The sequence below is a fragment of the Notechis scutatus genome, chromosome Z, assembly GCF_049901735.1.
Source record: "Notechis scutatus isolate UNSWTSFEM ecotype Mainland chromosome Z, rNotScu1.2, whole genome shotgun sequence".
NCBI classification, from domain to species: Eukaryota; Metazoa; Chordata; class Lepidosauria; order Squamata; family Elapidae; genus Notechis; species Notechis scutatus.
Genome location: NC_142025.1, coordinates 50,998,238 through 51,026,012, shown reverse-complemented (window position 1 = coordinate 51,026,012; position 27,775 = coordinate 50,998,238). Strand labels below are relative to the sequence as shown.

At 34.9% G+C, this 27,775-nt stretch overlaps 1 protein-coding gene across 1 annotated transcript in view; it reads right to left on the bottom strand.

Annotated features, from left to right (window-relative positions):
- Window positions 1–27,775, bottom strand: part of CFAP69 (cilia and flagella associated protein 69) — a 46,895-nt gene that overhangs the window by 1,648 nt on the left and 17,472 nt on the right. The window contains exons 7-23 of the mRNA XM_087946192.1: window positions 27,421–27,519; window positions 22,562–22,711; window positions 22,267–22,444; window positions 21,611–21,734; window positions 20,240–20,288; window positions 20,033–20,154; window positions 15,711–15,927; window positions 14,485–14,649; window positions 13,022–13,134; window positions 11,964–12,082; window positions 9,581–9,662; window positions 5,445–5,637; window positions 4,002–4,139; window positions 2,559–2,635; window positions 1,654–1,851; window positions 1,306–1,392; window positions 743–847 (exon numbers count right to left, since the gene is read on the bottom strand). Coding sequence (XP_087802318.1) covers window positions 743–847; window positions 1,306–1,392; window positions 1,654–1,851; window positions 2,559–2,635; window positions 4,002–4,139; window positions 5,445–5,637; window positions 9,581–9,662; window positions 11,964–12,082; window positions 13,022–13,134; window positions 14,485–14,649; window positions 15,711–15,927; window positions 20,033–20,154; window positions 20,240–20,288; window positions 21,611–21,734; window positions 22,267–22,444; window positions 22,562–22,711; window positions 27,421–27,519 — 2,216 coding nt within the window. The remainder of the gene's footprint in view (window positions 1–742; window positions 848–1,305; window positions 1,393–1,653; window positions 1,852–2,558; window positions 2,636–4,001; window positions 4,140–5,444; window positions 5,638–9,580; window positions 9,663–11,963; window positions 12,083–13,021; window positions 13,135–14,484; window positions 14,650–15,710; window positions 15,928–20,032; window positions 20,155–20,239; window positions 20,289–21,610; window positions 21,735–22,266; window positions 22,445–22,561; window positions 22,712–27,420; window positions 27,520–27,775) is intronic.

Sequence of the window (27,775 nt, the reverse complement as noted above, 5' to 3'; positions counted from 1 at the left end):
AAAGCTACATTCTACTGTCCCAAAGGTGCTTTTTTCAAGAGGCAAGTAGACTTTCTGGTTTTTCTTTGAAGATATTTTGCTTCTCATTCAAGAATCTTCGTCAACTCTGTTCTTCATAAGGAAAAACCAGTAAGTCCAAATGCTTCTTGAAAAAAGCACCTTTGGGACAACCATGACCTGGATGACTAAGAATCTCCATAGATACTACTGTGTTTCAAAAACAAAAGGTCAAAAAGGCCATTGATAAAATGAAAATAAGCTTTTCTTAAATATTCATAGAGCCATGAGCATAAGAGAATAATACAGTTAATATTTTGGCACATTTATGGTATATCTGAAAAAAAACCGTTTTAATGTAAGTTTGTATATTTTATTTACAGAATAAAATGTTTTAGAATGTTTTATGGTAATGTAATACAAACTTTATTACAGTGATTTATATCTAAAATATTTGATTGAATCAGTTTGGTCTAGTGGTTAATGCACCAAGATGGAAAGCAGGAGACCGCGAGTTCAAAACCTTGCCTTAGCCATGAAAGCCAGATGGATGGGCTAGTCACTCTCTCTTAACCCAACTCACCTCACAGGATTATTGTGATAGGGAAAATAGGAAGAGGTGTGTTGGATATGTTCGCTGTCTTGAGTTATTTGTAAAAATAATAAAAGTAGGATGAAAATAAATAATAAAATAATAAATTGCTTTAATTTGATTTAGAAATGAACAATTAAGAATTTTACTTACAGTTGTATTTAGTCCTTTAATGTCAGTTGGATGGAAAGTTGCACTGTAGTGTTTTATTTTTGGTTTTGAGTTTTCTATAGATTTTTCTCGAAGTCTTTTTGCTTTCTAGCAAAAAAATTGAAAAATTTAAATTCAAAGGTAAATTAGCTTTTGTTAATGAGAAATTTAATGTCAGAATGATATATGGAAGAATATTTCAAACCCTACTTTTCTAAGTATCAATCCTGAACCAAAGTTATGTGATTATGTAAATAGTTATGCTATATGTAAAGCATACTACATAAAATAACCACACATTGTCAATAACTATCATAAAAATTAAAATAATTCTTATGCTCATATTTTAGAAATTTATTCATTGCTTATTCTCAATATGCTTATTTATTCACTGTTTATTCTTAATATGCTTTTTCATATTTTTAATATTCAATCTATTTTTAAAGTATAAATAACTATTAATAGTGTAATGGCTTCACTAGTAAACTATTAATTCAGTTATTTAGAGAAATATGAATTTAAAATATATTATCATCCCTAGTGAAGTTTACTGAATACTTTCTTACCTTCAAAGCTTCATAGTTTGATGTCCGAGCTAAGAAATTTTCCCAAGATTTATTGACTATTTCCTTTTGTTTATGGAGAGAATGAATCTAGAATGAAAAGCAGGAGAAGGAAACATTCATAATTCTTTAGAAGTCTTTCTAATGGAAAAGGCGTTTTAAGAAAATCTTAGCTTATAGTTTAGCAAAGGGCGAAGTTCAAGTCATTGCATATCTGCAAATGTTCTCTATCCTAAAGTTCATATAGTATATAATATATATGTCCCACAAAAGTGTTACAGCATTAAAAAGGTAACATTCTAACTACCCACAACAGTTATTTCTAAATAAATTATTGTGCTACAAACTTACCTTCCCATAACATTTTTCCTCCTCCTGAAGTTCCTGAAACTGCTGGCTTTCTAGCATTTCAGTTTGGAGAGAGACTACTATCTTTCCAACATTTTCAAGGGCTTCAGTAATAAGCTGTAATGCTTCCTGGTCAGGTGTCACTGGTCTAAATTTTTCTTTTTTAAGTTCTGCACATACTTCATCCCAGATCTCACCAACCTTTATATATTATAAACAAATGAGATGTTTTAAAAGACTATCAATATTGTATTAATTTCTCTCCTCATCCCAATAAACTAGTCACTATCCAAGTAACATTAGACAAATTTGTCAAGAAATAATTTCCAAGAAATTTTGGAAAGCAAAACTCAGTAGTTCTTTAAAAACAGTGTGCCACTTGCTGTAATTCAAGGAGCTGTTAAGACTATGTATGAAAGATGAATAAAACAATGTCGCTCCCTTGCTCTGCACTGGCAGATACAACGAAGTAGACAGTTCCTTCAACCGATCAAGTCTCTGCAAGTTAATTAGATCACTAGATTTTTACTTTGCATCAACTATTCCCTCTTAATCCACATTTGCTTTTTTAAAAATTTGTTACAGGTCACCTGAAAAACTATAATATCAAATATGAAACTAACAGACTCAGTTCTCTAATACCAAGATTTAGAAATCTTTGCAAAAGAACCTGATTAAAATATCTTCTACTTTTTGCCAATGATATTATGATCCTACTTTCAAACAATATAGATCAGGTGTTAATTCCCTGAGAAATTTCTGTATATTAATAAATGTAGGAAGCAAATAAGTTAATTTTTTAAACTTAAAATAGTTTTGGAAATATTAAAATTAGGAAATAAAGATATATTACTCCACATCTACTAACTGCACCAATGAAACAATAAATGACAAGTTATGGTGCTTACCTTAAAGTCTAGGTATCTGCGTATAATAGCAAGTGTAACAAAATCCCTTGCACAGAGCCCAGGCAAGTTTTCAAAACCTGAAGTAATGTATCAATTGTTATTTTTAAAGTGACATTGTTTTTTTAAAGATTAACACTGTGTAATATCTATGTAGAATGCACACATTAGCAAAATGAAGTTATTCCCACCAAGCAGTACTGGATGGCTGATACTTAATGGCTGGTCTCTTAAAGTTATGGCTGTTGCAGCACCTGCACAGTCATGTGATCAGAACTCAGGTGCTGGGTAGTCCACCTGGTCTTACAATGATAAAGGTGTTTTAACTCTCCCCATCCCTTAGCTCTACACCTCTGCTCTTTTGACTGCACTGCAAGTGGACTTCTTGGTAGTGGACAGTGGCATTAGGGCTGAAGTGGAGGCCCAGGGCCTTCAGCAATCTTGCTGGCTACCACCATCTTAGGCCGCTACTTCAGGCTCAGTACTACCAGCACAAACCAACATGAAAGGAGAGCTACCACCAAGGAGTACCGCCTCAGGCTCTACACTCAACCAGTCCAATGCCAGAGCACAAAGTAACAGCTTCCCCCACTGCTGTGAACTCTGCAGACCTTGTTACTCCCATGCTACCTTTTCCATTTTCTTTCTCCCATTACTAACAAGGTGGCACTATGTGAGCAGCTGCTGGCCATGCCAGGCCTTTTTTGCAAAGCTGTGCTTGTCCCTCTCCAAATCTTGTGCACTCCTATCCAAATATAGTGCTATTATTTTCCTGGAATACTTCTCACAATTCTTCTGAGGCCTTCCAAATTCCCAGACTTAGGTTTCTGCTCAGGCAGCTAGCCGTGGTAGTAGCACTGTGGCTGAGGCAGAAGCCTAAAGACAACAGCATGCAGCTGAAATTGCTGAAGCCCTGAGCATCTACTTCACTCAGCTCTATCAGCACTGTCGGTGCTGCATGCCACTCTATAAATAAGACATGTAAGTGGCTGAGGGAGCTGAAGAGGCAGTCCTGACTGAGATTCAGGACTGAGAGGGACCAAGCTGGAAGTGGCATAGGTAGGGATTTGCCCAATGAGTGGTGGGATTTAGATAACATTGGAATAGGGATTACTGTCACTAAGTAATGCAGTCACATGACATCCGTACTTGACACACCGTACATCATTTAGCAATGAAAACTCCAGTTCCAATTATTATCATTAACTGAGGACTATCTGTACTTGCAGAACCTTTTATATATATTAAATATATAAGCATTTTCAAGACCAATTGCTGACAATTTTATTACTAATGTTTTGTAATAGCAACTCAACTATAATCCTTACAATTCTGGATTGCTGTTTTTTTTCAAGTTGGCTTGTATCAATCTTTTTCTGTTATTTTTGTTTACTATCAATAATACATGGAAAAGCAATTTGTTGGAAAAAAGCTCACAGCCCTTACCTAATTTACATATTAAACAATAAATCTTTGCTCTCATATTTTCAGCAACATCCATGACAGCAATTGTGGGACAGCTAGCAGGCATTGGAATTACTTCTTGTGTCTTTTGGAACTGGCCAACTAGTGGTTTCTTTGTATCTATGGCATTAAAAAAACTCATTAAAAGGTCTACAGCAACTGTAATATTTTAGAGAAATGTTAATTGCATCCTATAATTTTTTTTAAATAAAAGTTTTAGAAATAATAATTCTTTAATAGTTATATGATGAAAATTGGAATTGCTTTACTTATAAATACTCTTGTGAATATTTATAGGCCTGGAGGAATGTTGTCCATGGGGTCATGATGGGTCGGACATGACTTTGCGACTAACAACAACAACAACTCTTGTGAAATATATTAGTATAGAAGAATCTGCAAAAGCAGTAATGTTCTCACAACTGTTCACATTTCTTAATAGTATATATAGTCAACAAATTATAAATACTTGCAATGAATTTTTTTCAGCCATTACTACAGCAGTGATCTATTATTTATGTACATTTTATTGTGAAGTTAATTAACATCTGCTTCTACTAGCAGATTTCATATTATTCAATAACTTTCCAGTTTTTTTAAAAAAATCATACTACATTTATAGCAATGTCGTTTGTATTTTAATTAGTGAGGTATCTTGAAGACTATATGATTTTAATGACTAAATATAAATTTAACCTATGTAATTTGGTTGCAGAAAAAGAATGTAACATTTGTTAGGAAATCATATTGTATCACATTCTGATTTCTATATTGTATTCATTGGTACAAATCATTATTTTCTAGGAAACTGATGATGTTTATGAAAAACAATCTCAGCTTCAAATGCTATTTCATAGTAAACAAATTATGGAAAAAAGCATATTCTTACTTTTTAAAATAATATACTGGTACATTTTCAGGAAGTACAGCTTGTTTCTGATTTAATTAACTATAGTTAAAGCCCAGCATGATTTTCAAGTTCACCCATAGATAGATAAATGAAGTATATATGCATGCATATCTATTTATATATATTTTGTAACTGTCCATCTTCCTTAGAGATGAACTATGACTTTTTAATAATAATCCATATGTCTATAAGGGTTTATAGTGGAAAACATAAGTTGAGGTGCCTCCATTCTGTTCATACCTGCTGCCTGCTCTTTGCCTTTTAATCAGAATTTTTAAATTGCAGTGATTTTTGCCAGTGGTTAATTGCAGACTATTGGTATATTCAAATCAAGCCTTTTCCTGTCCAACTTTTTTTATGACCAACTTACCCATGTTTCTTCTAACTTATCAAAGCATTAAAACATTTTTTTAGTCACAGCAAAAGTATCTATGTAGGATTAAAAAAACTTGAAAAATTAGGATTGTCTTCAGACTATGATTGTTCATGAGAAAAAAAAATGGGTCAGTACTTACCGACAATTCTTCCAGCTTTATCATGTTTCACTCCCATCTCTTCTTCTTCTTGTCTCCATAGGTTTATTAATAAATTAGCTGCTGTTTGGTCTTTTCTCCCTCGCCATACATTGATATGGGATACAGTTTTAGGATTATCACAAAATTCAACTAATATTCCAAGAATTAGGTTACATACATTCTTTTGATTCAACTTCACAAAAAAAAAACAGAAAAAGAAGAGAAGTTATTAATTAAATAACCAAAGATCTAAGATATTTAAAAAAATAATTATACTTCATCCAATTCCTATATTAGCCACAGGAATTCAAACATATAAACAGATTTTAACATAAGAGTACTCCATAACAATGAAGTGTATGAGAAGCTCTTTATAACCTGAAATTATGAACATTAGAGACCATAGAATTTTAAATTCATGTTGAAATGTATAACAGTGTTTATTTTGGGAAGTATGAAACAAGTATTTTGGGGATATATGAAACAAATATTTTTGAAATCTTTAATTTATTATCATGTAAAGAAAAATTAACAATAACTATCAAAATTGCATACAGAGCCTTTAACATTTAACTTTAAGGGAATTTGTCATAATTTTGGATAAGTTAAAAGTTTCTAACTTTCATTGTTTTATAAGTATGTTCAAAAGTATGAAAGTAATCCTATAAAAAAATCAGTTCAGGCGCAGATTATATATTTTGCTTTTTTTCAATCTTGTATGTAGTCTTCTTTTCTCAGACAACAATAGGTGATATATATTTTAAATCCTAGCAAAATTTTGACTTACATCCTTTACTTTATTTTAGGGAATAATGTTTTTTTAAGAATTCTAAGCTTTCTAAAATCCAACTACAAAGCATACAATTGTTTGCAAATTGCAAATTGTATTTGCAAAGTATTATCTTAATTCAACATGTTCAACATGCTTGCATGGTTTCAAGACATTTTTTCTTGAAGGAAATATATCTGTTTGATCTGTTCCACTTTTTGTATATGAACTGAAGACAGCAAAATTCCAATCCAAAATTATCCCAGGCAACTTAACTGGCTGAGGTTGGACTGGAACTTAAGATATCCCTAATAATCCAAAACCTCAACCATTACACCATACTGGCATTCCTAACTTCATAATTTCTATAATACAGCATTACTTTGGCACAGAATAGGAATATATCTGACTATATTTTCATCCCTTTTTACTGTCCTAAAGTAGGAGTGTGACACACTTAACTGTAAAAACTGCCATTGATTTTACTCATTAATATAAAATGCTCATAGAGTCTCTGAATGAAAACATTTTCTTAATTGAGAATTTATTTAAAATAGTTGAAAAGGTAATAAAGTTAAAATTTTGAAAAGTTTTGGGTTCAAAAAATATAAAATACATTGTTTGAACCCAATTACCTTGCATTCTCTGAAACATCAGAGGCATTGAAGATATTTGAGAAGGTCTTTATTAAGACAACTAACAACTTATTATTGATTTAAAAAAACCCTTTAATTTAGCCAATATACAAGAGTATCCTTTATTTCCCAATAAATGGCTTTAGGCTTTAAACCAATGTTAGATATATTTCTCATGACTAAAAATTCAAATAAGTTCAGCAAAAGAAGCTAAAGACATTTTTAAAAGGTTAGGACTTTCTAAAGGTTAGCTTTATATGCCAGAGATGGAGTCAGTTTTAACTTTGGTAAACACTACAAATGTGTTGACTTAATTATTTAGTTTACTTTGCTTATATACAATATTTCTTGTAATGCCTTATTATTATGATAACTATGATTAATTGTGTTATTAGAAAACAACCTAGAGGTTAAAAATCTTAATATTTTGTTAAACTATATCTATAAACTCTAGCAATTTTAATATGTAAAGAATTTAACAGAATAACAAAATTAAAGGGATCTTGGAGATCTTCTAATCCAAGCCCCTGCTCAGGCAGGGAACCCTCTCCAATTTCAGACAAATGGTCTTCTTGAAAGCTTTGAGTGTTGGAGTATACACAACTTCCAGAGGCAAGTCATTCTACTGATTAATTGCTCTATTAGGAAATTTCTTTTTATTTCTAGTTTGTCTCTCATCTTGATTAATGTCCATCCATTGCTTCTTATCCTGCCTCCAGGTGCTTTGGAGAATAGGTTGACTCACTCTTCTTTATGGCAACCCCTTAGATATTGGAACACTGCTATCATGTTATCCCTAGTCTTTCTTTTCATTCAACTAGACATAATTAATTACAGCAACCTTTCTTTATATATTTTAGCCTCCAGTTCCCTCATCATCTTTGTTGCTCTCCTCTGTACTCTTTCTACACTCTCAACATCTTTTTTACATTGTGGTGACCGAAAATGGATGCAGTATTCCAAGTGTGGCCTTACCAAGGCATTATAGAGCAGTATTAACACTCCACATGATCTTGATTCTATCCCTCTGTTAATGCCTAGGATTGTGTTGCCTTTTTTGGCAGCATACTGTTGGCTCATATTTAAGGGATTGTCCACTAGTTCTCCAAAATCCCTCTCACAATTACTATTATTGAGCCAGGTACCACCTATACTATACCTATGCATTTGGTTTTTCTTGCCTAAATGTAGAACCTTACTTTTTTCATAAATGACTTTCATTTTGTTAGATAGCACCTAACGTTCAAATCTGTCAAGATCCTACTGTATCTTAAGCCTATCTTCTGGAGTATTGGCTATTCCTGCCAGCTTGATGTCATCTGTAAATTTGATGAATTCCCCATCTATCCCCTCATCTAAGTCATTTATGAAGACATTGAAGAGTACTAGGCCTAAGACAGAACCTTGGACTACCCCACTGCATACTTCCCTCCATGTAGATAGATGCAGTTCCCTTGAAGACTATATGTTAAGTGCATTTGGTCAGTTAATTATGAATCCATCTGGTGGTGATGCTGTCTAACCCACATTTTTCTGTCTTATCAAGTATTAAATTGTGGTCCACTTTATCATATGCCTTACTAAAGGCCGAATATCCATACTATTTCTTTGGTCTGCTAATTTTGTCATTTTGACAAAGAATGCAATAAGATTTGTCTGGCATGATCTATTTTTGACAAACCCATGTTGGCTTTTGGTTATGACTTTGTTTGCCTCTAGGTGTTCACGGATTCATTGCTTTATTATCTTTATATATGATTCCTTATCTTGAGTAGGAATAGCTGGAAACACATGATTATGCACTTATGGACGGAACCTTGTTATCTAACTATACAGCTGACTTACTGAAATTTGTCATTTCTCAGCCCTGGACCTCTGATGCAGTGACCTGATTGAACAGTGTATGATTTCTTTGAGTTTTTTTCCTTTTATATTTAGAATAAGGTATAAATTATATGCATGCTTTTTCTGACTGCTTAGTTTAGTTTGCTCTTTTGCAAGGCGCTTTATGTTCATTTTGCTTTATTTCCCCATTTCTTACATCGTTAATTTTTTTACATAGTCAACTATTTTATTTAAAATATATAGTCTTTTGTACTATATTAATGTAGATGTCATATACATAAATACATACATATATATATATATATATATATATATATATATATATATATATATATATATATATATATATATATATATATATATATATATATACATACATACATACATACATACATACATACATACATACATACATACATATATATATATATATATATATATATATATATATATATATATATATATATATCCTTCAGCTTTGTTCGGGTATTTTCCCACGTCATAGTAGTGGTGCTTTTAAAGTTGTAGCAACGTTTCAGCAGAATCTCATCTGCCATCATCAGGCTTCTGTATTGTGTCCATCTGGATATATATATTCTTAAGTTTTCGCGGGTACTTACATGTATGGTATTCAGCTTTGTTCGGGTATTTTCCCACATCATTGTAGTTGTGCTTTTAAAGTTGTAGCAAAGTTTCGGCAGTGACGTGGGAAAATACCCGAGCAAAGCAGAATACCATATATATATGTGTGTGTGTGTGTGTGTGTGTGTTATTGTAATATTAAGAAAAATGAATTTATTAAAAATTTTAATGACTGTATTTCAAGAAGATTCAGTAACAATATAATTAATATTTTTGTCCACTTTTATGTAAACAATAGTACTTACTAAAAGCAAATCTAATAGAGTGAAGAGACCTTCTTTTTCAAGAAAATAGTCTTCTAAAATAGTGCAACCCATGACACAGCACCTTAAATAAAAATATTTTCAGTGTATAGGATATACTTACAATGAATGATTGTCATTAACAGGCAGCAAATAGAGAAAATTTCTAATATACCATACTTTTTGCACTATAAGACATTCCAGACCATGTCGCACCTAGTCTTTTGGGAGGAAAACAAGAAAAAAATCTGCCTCTGTCTCCCAGCATCCATCGGTATTAATTTGGCTAACATTCTTGCAGCAAGTGGCAATAGTGGCTGGTAAGCTTCAGCACATTATTGCAGCCTGATTTAAGCATGAGCAGCTGATTGGTGATTGGATATGCCTCCCGGAATATTGCTGATCAGCTATTCCAGGCAATGGGGATTGCTACTGCCCATAGCTGCCACCTATCACTGCCTCCGTGCATCCCGCATTTGGCCTCTGCGTGCCCCATTTTTGGCCTCCACATTCCTGTTTTCAGCCCGTTCCAAGTGGCAGGAATCACTGCCGATCATTGTTGCTGATCACCGCCTATTGCCACACCACCATTTGGCAGTGGCGAATGGCAGCGGCAACTGGTGGTAATTGGTGGTGGAGATCCTCGCCATCTGCAACAGGTCAAAACAGGATGCACAGAGGCTGAAAACAGAGCAGAGGGAGGCAGAAAATGGGGCTCACGGAGGCCAAAAACAGGGCCTACATAGGCCAAAAAAGCTGAAGGGTGGGGGCTGGCAAGAAAGCATGGCTTTGGTAACATTCACTCTATAAGACACACAGACATTTCCACCCACTTTTTTGGGGGGAAAAGTACGTCTTCTAGTGCGAAAAATATGGTAATTAGTCATATACAAAGTCCAAAATATACAAAAGATATTTTCACATTTTATGTAATAAAGTATCGTTAGGAATTGTTGTGCTGACATTAAATTACTAAACCTGATTTGACAAACATTTAGTCTCAAAATTTAAATTATTTTTTAAAACATGCATTCTATTATATAACACCATTGATTTATCTAATCCAATGCCATTGACACTATAGTAACAATCTAGAATTTAAGGCAAGAATGCAAAAAGTGTGTGGATAAGTAGACTTTCTGTTTCGCATGCTCTACCCCACTGCCCACATATTTTCATATGCAGAGAAGTTAGTTAGTTAGTTAGTTTACTTTATTGATTAGCCTTTAGGCCATATCAAAGTGCAGAGTTCCAGACACAGATTATTAGTAAAATCTGGTACAAACAATTGGATAAAATATAATTTAAAATGAAATTGGAGTAAAATACAATAATTTAATATATAAATAAAATATGATAGAATTAAATTTCAGTATCACCCCTACAATCTAGCCCAATCAGTCCCACATATATGCAGAGCAATAAAAGGGGAGAAATAATGGGGTTGATGAAGTTCAGGTGAACATAGCAGGCAGAAGCATGAGGTCCTGGCCTAGTGACTGCATTGCTTAACAATGGAAATTCCAGTCCCAATTAGGGTCATTAAGCAAGGACTACTTGTATTTTCTGATCTGTTCCTTTGCTTCCTGGCGGAGTCTACTAACCTGCAATGCTTCCAGCCTCCCCTTTGCTCTCTTCTGCATTTCCTTTTTCCTAAATGCTTATTCCAACTTCCCCCTTGGCTATCTCTCAGGTCATCCTTATGTGCTCCCGTGTTTTCCCTATTCAATTCTTTTGCTTTTTTATTTTTCTGCCATGCTCCCTGAAGCTTTCAGTATTGGTTTAAGCTTATGCATGTGTATGTATGTTCTGTACATGTATGAATATAAATGTGAAGAAATGTCTAATATCAGCATGTGCCCAGAATGTGTTTCTTTTTCTCCCCAGATCTTGGGGAGAAATATGATATACTATATTCTCACATAACTCTTAAAAGCACTCCAGTTTAATACATGAAATTTTGCCCAGCATTTGAGACTTCCTGGATGCAAAGTACTGTACATGCTCCACTTAATTTATGGCCAATTCTCTCATAAAGTCAAATTATTAGTATGATTGATATAAGCTGTATATTGAAGAATTAATTAAGAATCTTCAAAATATTGTCTCTACTAAGCAGTTGTTTGAATATTTGCAGTATGGGAGTAAACAGGGAGATTAAAGTTGGGGAGAGTTTTAAAATAAAACAATTGTATGTCCATTCCTAATATTAACAAATTAAAAGAAAAAAAGGTCAGTAATTAAATATCATTTAAAATTAAACCCTTTAAGACTAAATTAAGAAAATGCTTTTTATGCTTTGTGATCCATTGAATTAACTCTAACCCTAACCCTGTCTATCACCTTTCTTTCAAAGATTTAAAAATTTTGAAATTGCTATATTTACCATAAGCAGTCCAGAGCACAGAAAAGAAGACGATTATGACCCAATCCACTATAGAAATTTTTATCATCTATCTTCATAAATGGAATTAGTGTATCCACTCCTTCCCATCCAAAGAGCTCCTGTTTAACAGAAACTTACATTATTCTGTAAGAATTATAAATAATTGTTCCTGTCTGTTCTACTTTGGTCAGACTGGATCTAAAATACTGTGTCCAGTTGGAACATACTAACCATCTTTTCTGTATCCATTGACAATTTCTTACAAGAGCTTTGCCTTTTATTGGGCTTGAACAATGGCTTAGAAAAATATTCATTTGGGATAAGAGATGACAACAGGATGTGACCATGTGTCATTCCCTTAACTTAAGAACATATTTTCCTGGGGTCAGGAAAAGAGAGGGCTCCTTTAAAGAAGTGCCAATAGATAAATTGGATCCAAAACATTTTAATCTGCTTCTTAGTTGAAAACTGCAACCTATACTAAAACATTTTCAGAAATGAAAAACCAAAATGATAAGGAATCTGGAAGATAAAACTCAGAAGAGAAAGATTGGAACTGTGACATATATTTAATCTGGGAAGACAAAGGAGATATATCTGCAATATAATAAAGGTAGTCCTCAACTTAACAACAATTGAACCCAAATTTTTAGAGAATTTTCAATTGTCTAAGCAAGACAATTGTTAATTGAGTTTTGCCCCATTTTATGATCTTTCTTGCCATAGTTGTTAAGTGAATCCCATTAACTTAGTAACAAGGTTGTTAAGTGCATCTGGCTTCCCAATTGATTTTGCTTGTCAAAAGGTCACAAAAAACTGATCATATGACCCTGGAATGCTGCAACTGCCATAAATACATGCCAGTTGCCAAGTGGCTGAATTTTGATCATGCATCAAAAGCAACTCAGGAATGCTAGTTTAGAATCTTAATGAACTACAGAATAAAAAAATAAAATAAATAAAATAAAACAAACTTTGAACATAGGCTCAACTTTTCACTTTCTTATTCATTGGAAATTCAGACAACGTGCTTTTAAAATCCATGAGGAAATACAAACCTTTCTATGGATATTACTTTCACAAAGAGTTGATAGAATAAGTAAGATATCACTTTGAATCTCCATCACAAGGGCAGAATCTTTATAATTACTTGTGGTAAATTTTAAGATACCTAGTGGAAAACAGCAATAAAGATTGTTATGGCTGCTCAACTAGAAATTATCATATCAGTAGAATACATGACATAATAATATATCATGTTGCAATTTTAATACATCTCAAACTTATGCATATTGCTTTTTAACATATTTTAATACTATCCATCCTTACACTCAGATGCAAAACAGAAAGCTTACTGGAAGTTGGGGTTCTTATTAGGATGCAGCACTTTTATTAGGAGAAACATGGTGATTATCATTTCTTGTCCAATTCATTGGAGAAATCAGTCATGTCATTTAAGAGACTGATGTCAGTCTGATACCCTTCCTTCAATATGTTTTTGGAAGACACAAATAGTAACAAGAACTAGGTTTATTAATTGTTTACTCAGACTCTCAGAAAAAGCAAACATTTTATTTTTTGCAATATACATTTTTATCTTTTGCAATGTTCTAAATGTTCTCAGGAGCTCCTTGAGCAAAAAACCTATGAACTGCCCACCCTGTAAGACAGATTCCTGAATATAAATGTTATTTGTCTGAGGATTCTTATTTCTCAATTACAGAAATGAAGAAAGATAATGAAGCTTAAAGCTCCAAATAAAAAAACTATCCCATTGTTGGAAAAAAATAATAATTCCTAGGGGCATTTCAGTCAAGATTCTTCATACTGAAGGATACAAATTCTCATCATCAAGCCTATGAGACTAGAGAAAATAATATAATTCAACTGCAAACATTCCTTTGAATGGGAATGCTATGAAACATAGTAGGGAAGCAATATAAAGTCATAATCATGCATTCTGCATATGAAAAATAGCAGCCACAATTTTATATAAAATATACAGAATATGCTATAATTACAGAATTAGTATTATACCTCTATAATTATAGGGTAAATTCAGACTACTTTTGAACTGACTGCATTTGGTTTTCCAGATAAAACAAACAAACAAACAAACAAACCTCCTAGAAGATTCCAGAGATGTCCAGTTTAAGATTGCCTTGCTATTAAATGTCTTATATATTAGAAAGCACTTACAAAGAAAATGCAGTTTGAAAAAAATGAGGAAAAATTATATTACTTTAAAGCATAGTAAAAATAAAATTGACTTTATTTTCATTCATACAACTTTTAAGTTAATGAAACAAAATTAATTTCATATAGGTATTACCCAGAGGTGGTATTCAGCAAGTTCTGATCAGTTCTGGAGAACCGGTAGTGGAAATTTTGAGTAGTTCAGAGAAACCGGCAAATACCATCTCTCACTGGAGATTTAACAGTATCCTCCCCCTGCCACACCCACCAAGCCACTCCCACAGAACCAATAGTAAAAAAAATTGAATCCCACTACTGGTGTTACCCAACAGTTGATGAATTGCTCCTTGATCACAAAGGTCAACGTTCAGAGCATCATCACCGAGAGATACAACTGGATTCAGGACTCTCAAGCAGAAGCGCATCTGTGCAAGTTTGGTGCCACGACCACCTGTACCATGGAAACTATTACCTTGAGTAAAGAAGGGATCTGTAAAGAAACAAAAAATATTCATTTTATTTCAAATTAGACTATAAAGCTTTTCATATTAACAGGTTTGCAACATTATTGTAAATGTAAGCACTCTACTATATAACTGTAACATAGTTGTTTCCCTAATATTTAATCAAATATCTAATTATATAATTCTAAAGTTTAATTGAACATATAATCTTCATAGGAAAAAAGGAAGATGCCACCCAGGGTCTTTGATATCCTGGAAAGAAATTTGCTGTACATTTGGGCTTCAATCTCCAAACTACATAGTGGCAGAGAACACACAGAAATTCCTTGCTACTTATATAAGAATTTTTTTAAAAAATATTTTGGCTGAATTTGTTCCCAATCAATGTTGCTATGTCTTGCACTTTACAGTAGTAACTTAATATAGTAAAAGTTTTTCATTTCAACATTTTCAATACAGATTGAGCCCAAAATTTCCATTGCTAAGTGGGACAGCTGTTAAGTGAGATTTTGTTCCATTGTATAACCTTTCTTGCCACAGTTGTTCAGTGAATCACGGCAGTTGCTAAGGTAGTTCATGATTGTTAAGTGAATCTGTCTTTTCCATTGACTTTGCTTGTCAAAAAGTCACAAAAGTTGAGCACGTGACCCATGATCCTTCAGCTAGTTGCCAAGTGTCCAAATTCTGATCATGTGATCATGGGGATGCTACAATGGTCATATGACATCTCTTACTCTCTTATAAGGATGGAGATCATGGCAAGAAACCAAGCAGGATGAAACTGGAACATATAATTCTTACCTAAAAGCAAATTTAGCTCTGTAGCAAAAATTACAGCATTTCATTAGCAATAGCATTTAGACTTATATACTGTTTCATAATGCTTAACAGCCCTTTCTAAGTGGTTTACAGAGTCAGCATATGGTCCCCAACAATCTAGGTCCCCATTCTACCGACCTCGGAAGGATGGAAAAGTGATTCAACCTCGACCAATCAGAATTGAATTTCTCATAGTGAACAGTAAGTTAGCCTGCAATACTGCATTCTATTCACCATGGCTAAAAATAATCTTGCCTTATTGACTCACCACTGCTCACACACCATTCAAGAAACAGCAGAAGGCGAGTATTTCCCTGGCACAGCATATAGTCTTCTATCAGTAAGGGAGCCATTGTTGCTAATGTGGCAATAGCAAGAAGCTGCAATTCTTCATACTGGGCTGCAGACATACCAAGTGCTCCTCCCTTTTCGTTTGGTTTTAAATAATTAAACAAAGCCAGTAGAACCTTACCCTCATGCAACAGCTAAATAAGAAAAGGAGATAAAATATCATTTGAAAAGAGAAATCAATTTGGATAAAAGGGTAATAATAACAATATACTTTTGACCTTCTTTTGTTAGTATACAGAAAGCATATTTTGTTATGTTTTGTGTAAAATTTGAAATGTGATGCTCCCTGTATCTATTGGTTTGCCAATTTTGATAGGTTACAATGCATGTAGAAAAGGAGTAAAATTTATATCTGCTGATACCAGTCATTCACAACCACAACCACAATCAACAGCCACATTCTCATCCTCCCTCCCCCAATGAGTACTTTTATTGTATTCCTCTGATTATTTTCTTTAGGAAGTGGGTATGCAGGATACAATCTATTTAAAACTGTTGTTCTATATTTTGTATTTGACAATAAAGTGTTCCTACTTGGCTCTATGAACTTATACAATTATTGGGCTATTAATTTCCCTCTGAACATACTAAAATTACTTCAGAATAACGTTCTTGTGAAGGAGGGGAAATATTTGCTTATCTATTTTGACATCTAGAAGTGACATAATTAGCATGAAATTTTTTGGTGCTAGTAGCTGAACATATACCTGTGCTCAGGGTGGGATTCAAATTTCTTAACAACCAGTTTTGTAGGCGTGGCCTAATTTGTGGGTGTGGCTTGGTGGTCATGGCTTGGTGGTCACAGGACAGTGGGCGTGCTTGGTGGTCATATGACTGGGTGGATGTGGCCAACTTGATGTCACTCACATGGAGGGGCACCTTGCCTGGCTTCTTCTCAGCCCTCCCCTCCCAGCCAGTCCTCGCTTCGTCTTTCATGTTATGGTGAGAGAGGAAGTTTTTTCAAAGTCATCTTCCCCTTGATACTAGCCAATAAGATGAGATTTTGCTATCAGAAGACTGATGGACATTTCCAAATATTGTTTATCACCATTCTCTTGGAAAGACTGAGTGGAGAGGTTTATAAAGAATAACAGAATTGGAAGAGACCTTGGTGGTTTTCTAGTCCAACCCCTGCTGAAGCATGAGACCCTATAGTATTATGGACAAATTTTTTGTTAAAAACCTCCAGTGAAGGTATACCCACAATTTCTGAAGGCACCCCATTTCTCTGATTAATTGTTCTCACTGTCAGGAAATTTCTTCTTATTTCTAGGTTGGATCTGTTTGATAAGTTTCCATCTCACAGTTACTTCCAGTTGAGCCAAGCACCATCTATTCTATACATTTTTTCTTGCCTGTGTAAAATCTTACTTTACTCTCCATTAAATTGTTCTCGAGTGGTATTCAGTTTACTACAATGATTTTTGCATACATCTCTGCTTATACTGATAAAGATTATTCTTTTTGAACATTAAAGCATACAGTTAAGCAAATATCCTACAATTGAAAACACATTTGAAAGATATTTTCAAAGCAGTCAGTTAGTGCAGGGATCCCCAACCTTTTTGATGCCGCGGCCCGGTACCGGCATCAGCTGGGCGCCGCGTCCGGCATCGCATCAACTGGGCGCGCCATCTTTTTTGATGAAAAAGTGCTTCCGTGACCTCACTGGAAGCACTTTTTCATCAAAGATGGCGGCGCTAGCGCCCGGTGAGCTTTTCCGGGTAGAAATGGCTTTCACCCGGAAAGCTCACGAGCGCGAGCCGCCATCTTTTTGATGAAAGTGCTTCCGGTGAGCTTTCTACCCGAAAAGCTCACCGGAAGCACTTTTTTACCAAAAAGATGGCAGCGCCCAGCAACCAGCGGCCCGGTAAGAGTTGTTCCGCTGACCAGTATCGGTCCATGGACCGGCGGTTGGGGACCCCTGAGTTAGTGGATGTCTTACCATTCTTTCTCTTCTCCTTTAATTAAATCTTTCTGCTTTATATATTTTTTTCTTTGGCCTTATTGCAATATTCCAAAATTTTCACAGATCCTTCACAAATAATCATTTCTAATTTAACTGGAATACAAAACAATCTTTCTGGTCTGGAATTCACATTCACACCCCTTAGCTCCTCAACACTTCCCAATGTTTTCCTTTCCTTTCTGTTATGTACAGAAATGTGCTTCTCTTTTACTGCTCTTTTCAAATTAAACCTCCCCTGATGCCTACACCTGCATTTAATTCAGGTAAACCCGAAAGACAATACTTCTTTCCTAAGTTGTCAAAATGGAAAGTGCTCCAAAGGAAATTACTCAGGAGGGTGATATTAGCAATTTATAAATATCTTGCTCTCAGAAAAGATGGGGACTTAACAAACTATTTAAGCAATGCATGATTAACTGCATAGCACCAAAAGGCAGATGACTTGCTCATTGAGACCAACAGTGATACAAGCAAAAATCAGTCTTGTTAAGAAAGGCTGTCTAATAAAAAAGTACCCAGGTCTTTTCTTATTATAAAATCATCCTGGACAGCTGTGGAATTTTCTCCCTCCCTCTTTTGGGAAGATTTACAAAAAACTTCCAGCCAGGTTTGCCCTGCAGCCTCGCCCACCTCTGCTGGCAGCTCTTGCCTGAGCAGCGGTTTGGCTTTTACCTTACCCAACCTTCCTCCTGTGGCTGGTGGCAGAAGGGAAGGCTAGCTTCCTCAGCTCCAGCAATGCCCTGTGTGCCAAGTCCCAATCTGGGGCTCACCATACCTGGGGGGCAGTGGTGGTGGTGGCATGCTCCAGTTGTTTTCATCGGTGAGAGGGGCTGCAGAGCCTCTCTCGCCAATGGAAAGGTTCTTTCTGAGAAGGCAATCAGTGGTGGCACATCCCAGAACTTCCCGGTAGTGGGGAGTTTTCTTGGGTGACTTTGGTAGCAGCAACTGTGGCGGCAAAAGGCAAGGGGGCAAGGCGAGCGGAGGGGGTGGCAGTGCATCCTGGAACTGCGCCAGCGGTGGGGAATTTCCTTGGCCAGCTTCGTGGTGGCCTTTGCTGCAAAAAGCGAGGGGGGAAGGTGAGCAGCAGCGATGGCAATGCATCCCGGAACTGTGCCGGTGGTGGGCAGTTTTCTTGGGTGGCTTCAGCAGCAGCAGAGCACACTATGGCAGCAGTGGAGGGTGTTCGGCCTAATCCAACCACCAGGGGAAGAGAACATTCTCTTCTCTCTCAGCCGGCATGGCCATGGCCCCGTGGCTTCTTCGTGGCCAGGGGGAGAAGGGAACATTCTCCTTCTCCCCTGGATATGAAGGAGCCACAGGATCCATGGGCGTGCTGCTGGGAGAGAAGAGGACATTCTTCTCTCCATGGCCACAAAGAAGCCGTGGGGATCCATGGCCGTGCCGGCTGGGAAAGGAACGTTCTCCTTCTCCTCCTGGCCATGAAGAAGCCGTGGGGGATCCATGGCAATGCTGGCTGGGAGAGAAGGGAACTCCTTCTCTCCCAGCCAGCACAGCCATGGATCCCCACGGCTTCTTCATGGCCAGGGAGAAGAAAACATTCCCTTCTCTCCCAGCCGGCACAGCCATGGATCCCCACGGCTTCTTTGTGGCCATGGAGAGAAGGAGAACATTCCCTTCTCTCCCAGCCAGTGCGGCCATGGATCCCCGCAGCTTGTTTGTGGCCAGGGTAGAAGGAGAACATTCCCTTCTCTCCCAGCCAGCATGGCCATGGATCCCTGTGGCTTCTTCGTGGCCAGGGGGAGAACATTCTCCCAGCCAGCACGGCCATGGCCATGCGGTGGGGGGGCAGCTAGAAAGCTAGGTTGCGGTAAAGCAAGCCAGGCAAACCCGGGGACGGGGGGGAACAGCGCAGCGGCCTAGGCCGGCTCGGGAGTCAATTTGACCGGGGTTGCTTGTAGGCTCACTCACCCAGGGAGATCAGGGCCATGGTGGAAGGCAGGCAACAATAGTGGGCGAAGGCAGGTTAGCAAAGGCAGGTGAGATGAGGATTACTGGGCACAGTGGGTGAGTGGACAGGCAGGAAGGGGCGGGACCAGCCAGTGGTGTGATTTACCAGGTCTTCATACTGCACAGAATCATAACAACTGGTTCCACTGAACTCGCCCAAACTGGTAGAATCCCACCCCTGTCTGTGCTGTCAATTTCAGCATAAATGTATATTTACAGATGTATTAATAGAATTCTCTGAAAACATGTAGTATTAAAAGTCTTGAGGAATTATGATGTCTTTCAATTACTTTATGACCTACCTGAACAGAACATAAATCTTTTGCTAGTACAGTAAGCATGTTAAGCAGTAGCTTTTTCAGCTCAAAGTCTTCATAACAGGAAGTAAGCTTAAGACCTTTTACCAAAGGACTATGACTTTTCACTGTGAATGGAATTAAACACATTTTATAAGTAAAAATCCACAATTCACATTTACATCATAAAGTATTAATGGTTAAAACACTTACCTTCATCAAAAGTAGCAAATAATATTAATTGTTTGGAAAATCCAGTTTCCTAAACACACATACACATAAAGTTACGATATGTACAAAAACTGTTGTATTTATATTTGTGTTATTTTTAAATTTATAATAGACTAAAGCACATGGAAATATTTTAAATAATGGATGGATAAATAGAATTTACCTTTTAGAAAATATAAATGGAATTTGTAAATCAATGTAGCTGTTCACAAACATTTGAAATGGACCAATTTAGGATTATTTTTTGTTCAAGTCTTAAAAAGTAACAGAATTATTAATTTTAGTGATATGGCAAAAGGCAGAGTGCTGGGATAAAGAAAGGATTAGATCCAATTCTGAAGATGTAATATAATTTCCCAAATCCTTGAAAAATAAACAATGTCTCCATAAAAACAATTTTATATACAGAACAATTAGAAAAAAACAAAACCAGGCATTTTATTGCTCTTGGTTGGAAAGGTAGACTTACAAGAAAGCTTTCTTATGATCAATGAGGAATTGACCACCTATTAAAAAGTTAGATCCTGATCAAAAGACTTATATTAGGCCAGAAGATATAATCTTGCAGTCAGAATTTGCCCAAGGCAAAGTGTGACAGTATAAAATGATAGCTGAATAACAAAGGGAAAAAAAAAGAAAAAAAGATAGAAGTAGTAATTTCGAGTTCATGTCATTGAAAAGTAAAAATGATGCAGGCTTTTATTATTCATACCTCCTTAGCATTTTTTACAGCTAATTCACCTCTTTTTTGTCAGCTGGATAACAAGATACTCCACAATAGTATTCATTACATTAATATGCAAACTAATGCATAGTAGCAGAAATATGGGTACTTTGATAAGATGATACAGGAAAGTATATTTTTAATACAGGATAAAAGCACTAAGGTAAAAGCACACACATGCAACAAAAGGAAAAAAGAAAAACATGTTATTTGATTCAATATTTTGCAAAGTTATTAGGTGTAAAATTTATATCTCATTTTAAGGTAAGAGAAAAAGTTAAGATTAGATTACCATCTCTTCGACAAGTTATTTAGTGATGATTCATAGGAGTTAATTTCTTACCTTCTGGGTCATAACTTCTTATGGTTTAATAAACCTTTTTTTAATAAAGCAAGACCTTATTATGCCTGCCATATTTAACTGCCATCACTGAAAACATTTATATGTTTTTCTCTGCAATATATAATTCCAAGACAAGAAATAATTATTTTGGAAAAGATAAATGTGTTTTAGGGAAGAAAGGCTGTGGCTATACTAAAAAAGTTGGCAATATGATGTTAACAGAACATGTAACTAATTCCCAATATTTACTTTTAATTGCCCAAAATTCAAAATGAAGTATACATACAATCATTGGAGCTCCTGGGTTCTGAGCAACAAGAGTAGCTATCACCAAAATGTCATTTCTTAACTGACGATCATAATGGCGGAAACCGTGTATAAGTAAATTTGTAAATGCTTCCTTCAGAGCACTAAGTAAAATAACACAATTCTATATTTTAATACCTATGCTTTTTCTAATTGAAAATCATTCCTAGATACTGAAAAATCTAAACAGTACTTAGTGGTCCTCACTTAAAGACATTTATTCAATAACTGTTGAAATTTAAGACAGTGTTGAACAAATGGTAGATCCTCTAAATTACAGTCACTAATCCTCTAAATTATAGTCCTTTAAATTACAGTTTCTGCAGCATTTCCATGTCATGTTTTTCATATTTTTGTTCTTTGGTTTAATATACACCAACCAATAAACATTGCATAGCAAAGGTTTAGAAAGCAGAAAGTAGTTAGTCTATAATCTATTAATTTTAGTATTTTATTAATGCAATAAATAATTAATTGTATATCAATAACTAATTCAAATAGAAACATTAGAAAAAAAGCTTGTTCTACCTTTCTTTTTAACGTATATGAGAAATAGAAGATAAAAATGCCAGCTTCTAATTTATAAACTAATATGTAAAATCTAGGTTTATATATAGTATTGTAAATAGGCTTAACTGTACACATTCCCAGTTACTGAGCTGTTCAATAATTTGTTCCTTGGAGGTTTTTTCTAATAAATTCCAAAGGATTTCCGAGGAACGGAATAATAATTGCCCAGAGGGGTCAACATCATTCAGATGAGAACATAATATTCTTGGTGCTTCAGCTTTCATCATAAGTTTACAATTTGCTTCTGAAATACAAAAGGATTGATAATTAGCTCCCTTCAAATTGCCAGCATTTTACTGAAAAATAAAATAAAATAGATAAGGATTAGCTACAAAAATTTTAAAATATAAATCATACTAACCAGAAATAGAAAGATGTTGCAAAGCTTTGATGATCCATAATTTCTCAGAAAGTTGATTTTCAACAAGTGTTAGGGATGAAACCACAGTCTCTGCTAAACCTCCTAATTCTACAATCTGCTTTTTATAATTTGCACTTGTAGGTTGATAACCTGTATTAAGAAAAATTGGAAGAAGTCCATCAAATTACTTAAGGCAAACTATTTTTTTTCTGATTTTATTTATTCATTAGATTTATAGCCTGCTGTCCTCCAAGAATTAATGGCAAATGAATTTCAATGTCTGAGAATAGAGTTAACTACAGCTAGTCCTCAAGTTACGACCACAATTGAGCCCAAAATTTATGTTGCTAAGTGAGTTTTGCCCCACTTTACAATCTTTCTTTCCACAGTAGTTAAGTGAATTATTGCAGTTGTTAAGTTAGCAACGTTGTTAAGTGAATTTCCATTGACTTTTTGTGATCAAATGATCCCAGAATATTGCAACTATTATGAACCAGTTACTAAACATCTGAATTTTGATCATGTGACATGGGAATGCTGCAAAGGTCATAAGTGTGAAAAACAGTGCAGTCACTTTTTTTTTTTTGAAAATTTTATTTGGGTTTTCACAAAAACAAAATACAAATAAAACATCTTTTTTTGAAAATAGCACGGTCCCAGGTTATCACTTCTTCATACAGACACAAACTCAATTTCATGCTCATTTTTATGTTCTATTCCATATCTTGTTACTGTTTTATATTTTCTACATAGTTTTTCCCCTCTTTTAATTTTCTCAACTTTATTTTAATTATCTCATCTCAATTCAAATCATTATATTTATACTTTTGTCTGTCCTGTTTCAATTTCATATTATCTTTTCTCATTAAACAAATTTTTCCCTGTAGTTACTAATTGGAATATGACACCTTTATATCTTTTAATTTTATCCATTCAAACTCTTATTTAAGCTTCAATGTATACCTTTAAGATTATAGCAGTCAATATAATACATAACTTCCAATTGAATTCTGCTTGGTACATTCTTAAAATACACACTATATTCTTAAAAAGAAAAGATTATATATATATATATGTAAATAAAACACACATTCCATTCCAATTCAATTCTATCATTAATGTTCATTAAAATCTTAACATCTTTAACATTTCTTTTCAATTAAATATCATACTTCCTTGGGAACACTTATAAACTTTCCATAATTAATTCTTTTTTTTCCATATTTCTCACTTATATTTTTATAAATCATTAATAATTAAAATGTTCCCATTTAATTCTCTCATTTACTTTAAATCATTTATTTATTAACAAACATTCCACTACATTATAGTGAATATTTTATCCATCATTTTAGTCATATTTTCTAAAATTATTTCTATTTGTAATATAACAATGCTATCTTATGTACCTTTGCAGAATCCCTTTTACAATTAAATTTTCACCCATTACCTCTAAACAAGCTTATGGTTACAATCCTTACATCTTTTCCCTGTTTCTCTATATCTTGTTTCTGTCTTTTACAACTTCTTTTCCTTACCTTCTTCCCCCTCTTCTCCTCCCTCCCCTTTTTACCCCCTCGTCTCTCTACTTCTAATTCTCTCATCTGTAATCCCCACTTCTGTTGCTTTCTAATATTATACTTCTTTCAAATTCTTCTTCTTCTTTTTGGTTGTTTTTTCTAGTCTTAAACCTTTCACTCTCTTTCCCCCTTTCCTTTTTCCCCCCACTTAAAATTATTTGATCATTAAAGATGGCTTCTTCTTTGTCCCAATCTTCTTGTTTTGCAAGCGTTTCTTGTTGTTTCTCATAGTTCCAGATCTCCATTTCTAAAAATTGAAATATGAAGCCAAAAGAACCTCTCCCTTCTTGTGCATCTTCTTTCCATTTTTTAAGTTCCATTTTCAGTTCTTGTAAGAGTGATGCCATTTTAAACACTTTTAAACAACCACCCGGTTAATTTTAGTCATTTAGATGCAAAAAACAAAAATCACCAAGTAATCCAAATAATCCAAGGCTATTTCTTCTTGCTTCTTTTTTCCACTTTCTCTTCCTGGGTTCTATTATTTTGTTGCCAAGTTTCAGTTAAAATGTATCTTTGGGGAATCTTGTTAAAGTTTCACTGTAAGTTCCTTTTAGTTACAGTTCCATTCCTTAGTTCCAGGCAATCTCCTCCATTTTTCCAGATCCTGCCCTTTTATTCTTTTTTTTCCTCCTTTCCTGCTTTTAAAAACTTTTAAATATCCAGAAATCTTTCTTATCCCTTTGACTTTTATTTTCAGCTTAGATGCCTATTAATGTCAAAGTGGATTTTTTTCCAATTTCTTGCTTAAGTCTCTTAGCTGTCAGTATAAGGAAGGGAAGAAAAAAACCTAATCCTTTCCCTTCTCTCTCTCCTTCGCAGCTTTAAAATCTTCTTTGGGAACAATGTTATTTAATTTAAATTCAAGGGTACCTTACGTTGTTGCTTTTTCAGTTTAACCCAGTCGACCAAAACTTTCTCTTCTTATCTTCCTCCTGCACATTCTTTTCCGGTTCAGTTCTTCTTTGAGGTGGCCATTTCTGACCACCGCTGTAACCGCCTTCGGGAAAGGGAGTAATGGCCAGCTGGGGAAGAGAGATGTAGCTCTCCTCGACCCTGCTGGCAGTCTCCCCCCTCTTCACCACCTCTACGGGGTGGTTTAGCCCCGAAACCAGCCGGCTCGGGGCGCTCTGGCAGCGAGCACAGAACGAAACCGCGCACAATTGTGGATTTCAGTCTGTCGCCAAAGAGACTCAAACCGGAAGCCAACAGTGCAGTCACTTTTTAAAGTGCTGTTATAACCTTGAACAATCACTAAATGAACTGTTGTAAGTCGAGGACTACCTATAATTTAACAACTTAACTACCACACTGCATTCCCAAGCATCAAGATCACTGACAATAATAATTAACTTAATTTTCAGATAAACAAATATATAAAATGGTGTTTTTTTAAAGCTAGCTTTTTTTTAAAGTCAGGCTATTATTTTGGATTATATTACTAGTTTTGATTAAACATGAAATAATATATTAAGCTTGTTTATTCCTTACAGAATGAAGGATAATAATGGAGAGGGATACATGCAAACACAATGCTGAAAGTAAACTATGATTAATTCACAGCCTTATACACATTTGATTCTTTAATAGATCTGTTAGCCCTTTAAGATAAGAGAAAATTGGCACTTTTATTGTTAAAAGATATAATAGAATTTTGAAAGCCTCTCTTTCTTTCTTGTTCCTCTTATACAAAAGAGAGTCAAGGCAAGGCAATCTTATTAAGTCTTTTTCCTTCCTCCCTTTCAGGGCTAAGCTGGCATTTATGGAACATTTATTAAATTTCTTTCTTCATGAATACCATATTCCATGATCTGTTAGTTTAGCACTAAATATGGAATTATACTTCCATGATACTTAGAACTTTTTATACTGAGAAAGGACAACTAAATATGAATTTGGGGTTTATGAATTTAAAATTTCAGTTTATTCCAGACATCAACATCACTAAATCTGAAAAATTGCTCACTAGTAATACTTTCCTACAGATCTCTGGATTTAGGCACAGCACAACTACAAGAATTTCTTCATATAGTCCTATATGCAGATAATGTACATATAATTGTTTTTTATGCAAAAATGGTAACCATAGGAGAAACCTTTTTATTAAGATTAAGCAGCATAATAATTACCGGTAATTGTTTCATATTATAATCAAAAACATTAGTGATTCTAGAAACCAGGGACTGCCACCTTGTAAATGAGCTGCATATTTGCATAAAGATAAAATTATGAATATTTATGTCTGTCCAATGCATCAATGTTGGAAATATATGGATTTTCCATGGGACGATCTATTACATTTAGAAAGCACACAATAACTTCTTTAGAAATTATTAAATTTAACAAGATATGAGAAAGATGAGTAGTCTAGTAAAGTAAATGTATTACTTTATTATAAACAAAAGTACAAATGCATTTGTGATCTAATTCAGTTTTACTCAAAATAAGCATTTCTCCATAGCAAAGAAATAGTGGTTACATATATTTTCTTCATCACACCTCTAGTACAGTATATTGTTTGACATTTCATTCAGACATCTGAGGCATAATGGTTGAAATATATTTGTAAAGATAAATATTTCCTCTGTCCAGTCGTATCCTACTCTAGGGGGCAGTGCTATCTCTGCTTCTCAGCAGAGGGAGCCAATGTTGTCCAAAGACAATTTCCATGGTCATTGATCAGCATGGCTATATGCCCGTGATGGCTAACCTATGGCGCACATGCCGGAAGTGGCACGCAGAGCCATTTCTGCCGGCACACAAGCCATCACCCGTAACTGAGCCACTGTTCATGCATGCGCACCTCCCAACAGCCAGTTGTCGGGTATCTGCCACACATGCACAGGGGGCAGGGGGCACGAGATGCGCATGCATGCAGAGAGGCACATGGAGCACACAGGAGGGGTCACACACGCATGTGCAGAAGTGTGCAATGTGCGTGGGGGAGCCTTGCACATGCATGAGCAGGGGGGCAGGGGGTGGTCACTTTCAGCATGCGACAACGAAAAGGTTAGCCATCATTGCTATATGCCAAGATGCACAGAATGCTGTTACCTTCCCACTAAAGTGGTACTTATTTACCTACTTGCATTTGCAGGATGGGTCAACTATATAAGATTTCATATGAAATATCTATATTCTACATGATGTTACAGATTTTCCTCAATCAATTTATTGGTCTCTCATTTACTATATGGACAGGCTGTTCATATTTTTAACATTGTGGTAAACTAATTTTATTAAGATATATCAAATAAGATATATCAAAATAACTCTTACCTTCAAATTCTTTTACTGATGGCTCAGCATGGTAAAAGCTAATTATGCACTTACATATTTGTATTCTTATTTGAGAACATGGCACTCTGATCAAGTAACCTGAAACAAAAAGAAAATTGTAATACACTTTTATGACATTCTGTTGCATGAGATTTATTCATTTATTTATATATAACATTATATGCATTTCTTCTTGTTACAATGTTTTGTTTCCAGAGCTAAGGAGGAAGAAACTATCCCACTATATTAATACTATTTCTCTCTTTCTCTCTCTCTAAAATTATAACCATTGGGCTAATAACTATTTAAAATTACAATGGCACTGAAAAAAGTGACTTATGGCTTCTCATGCTTA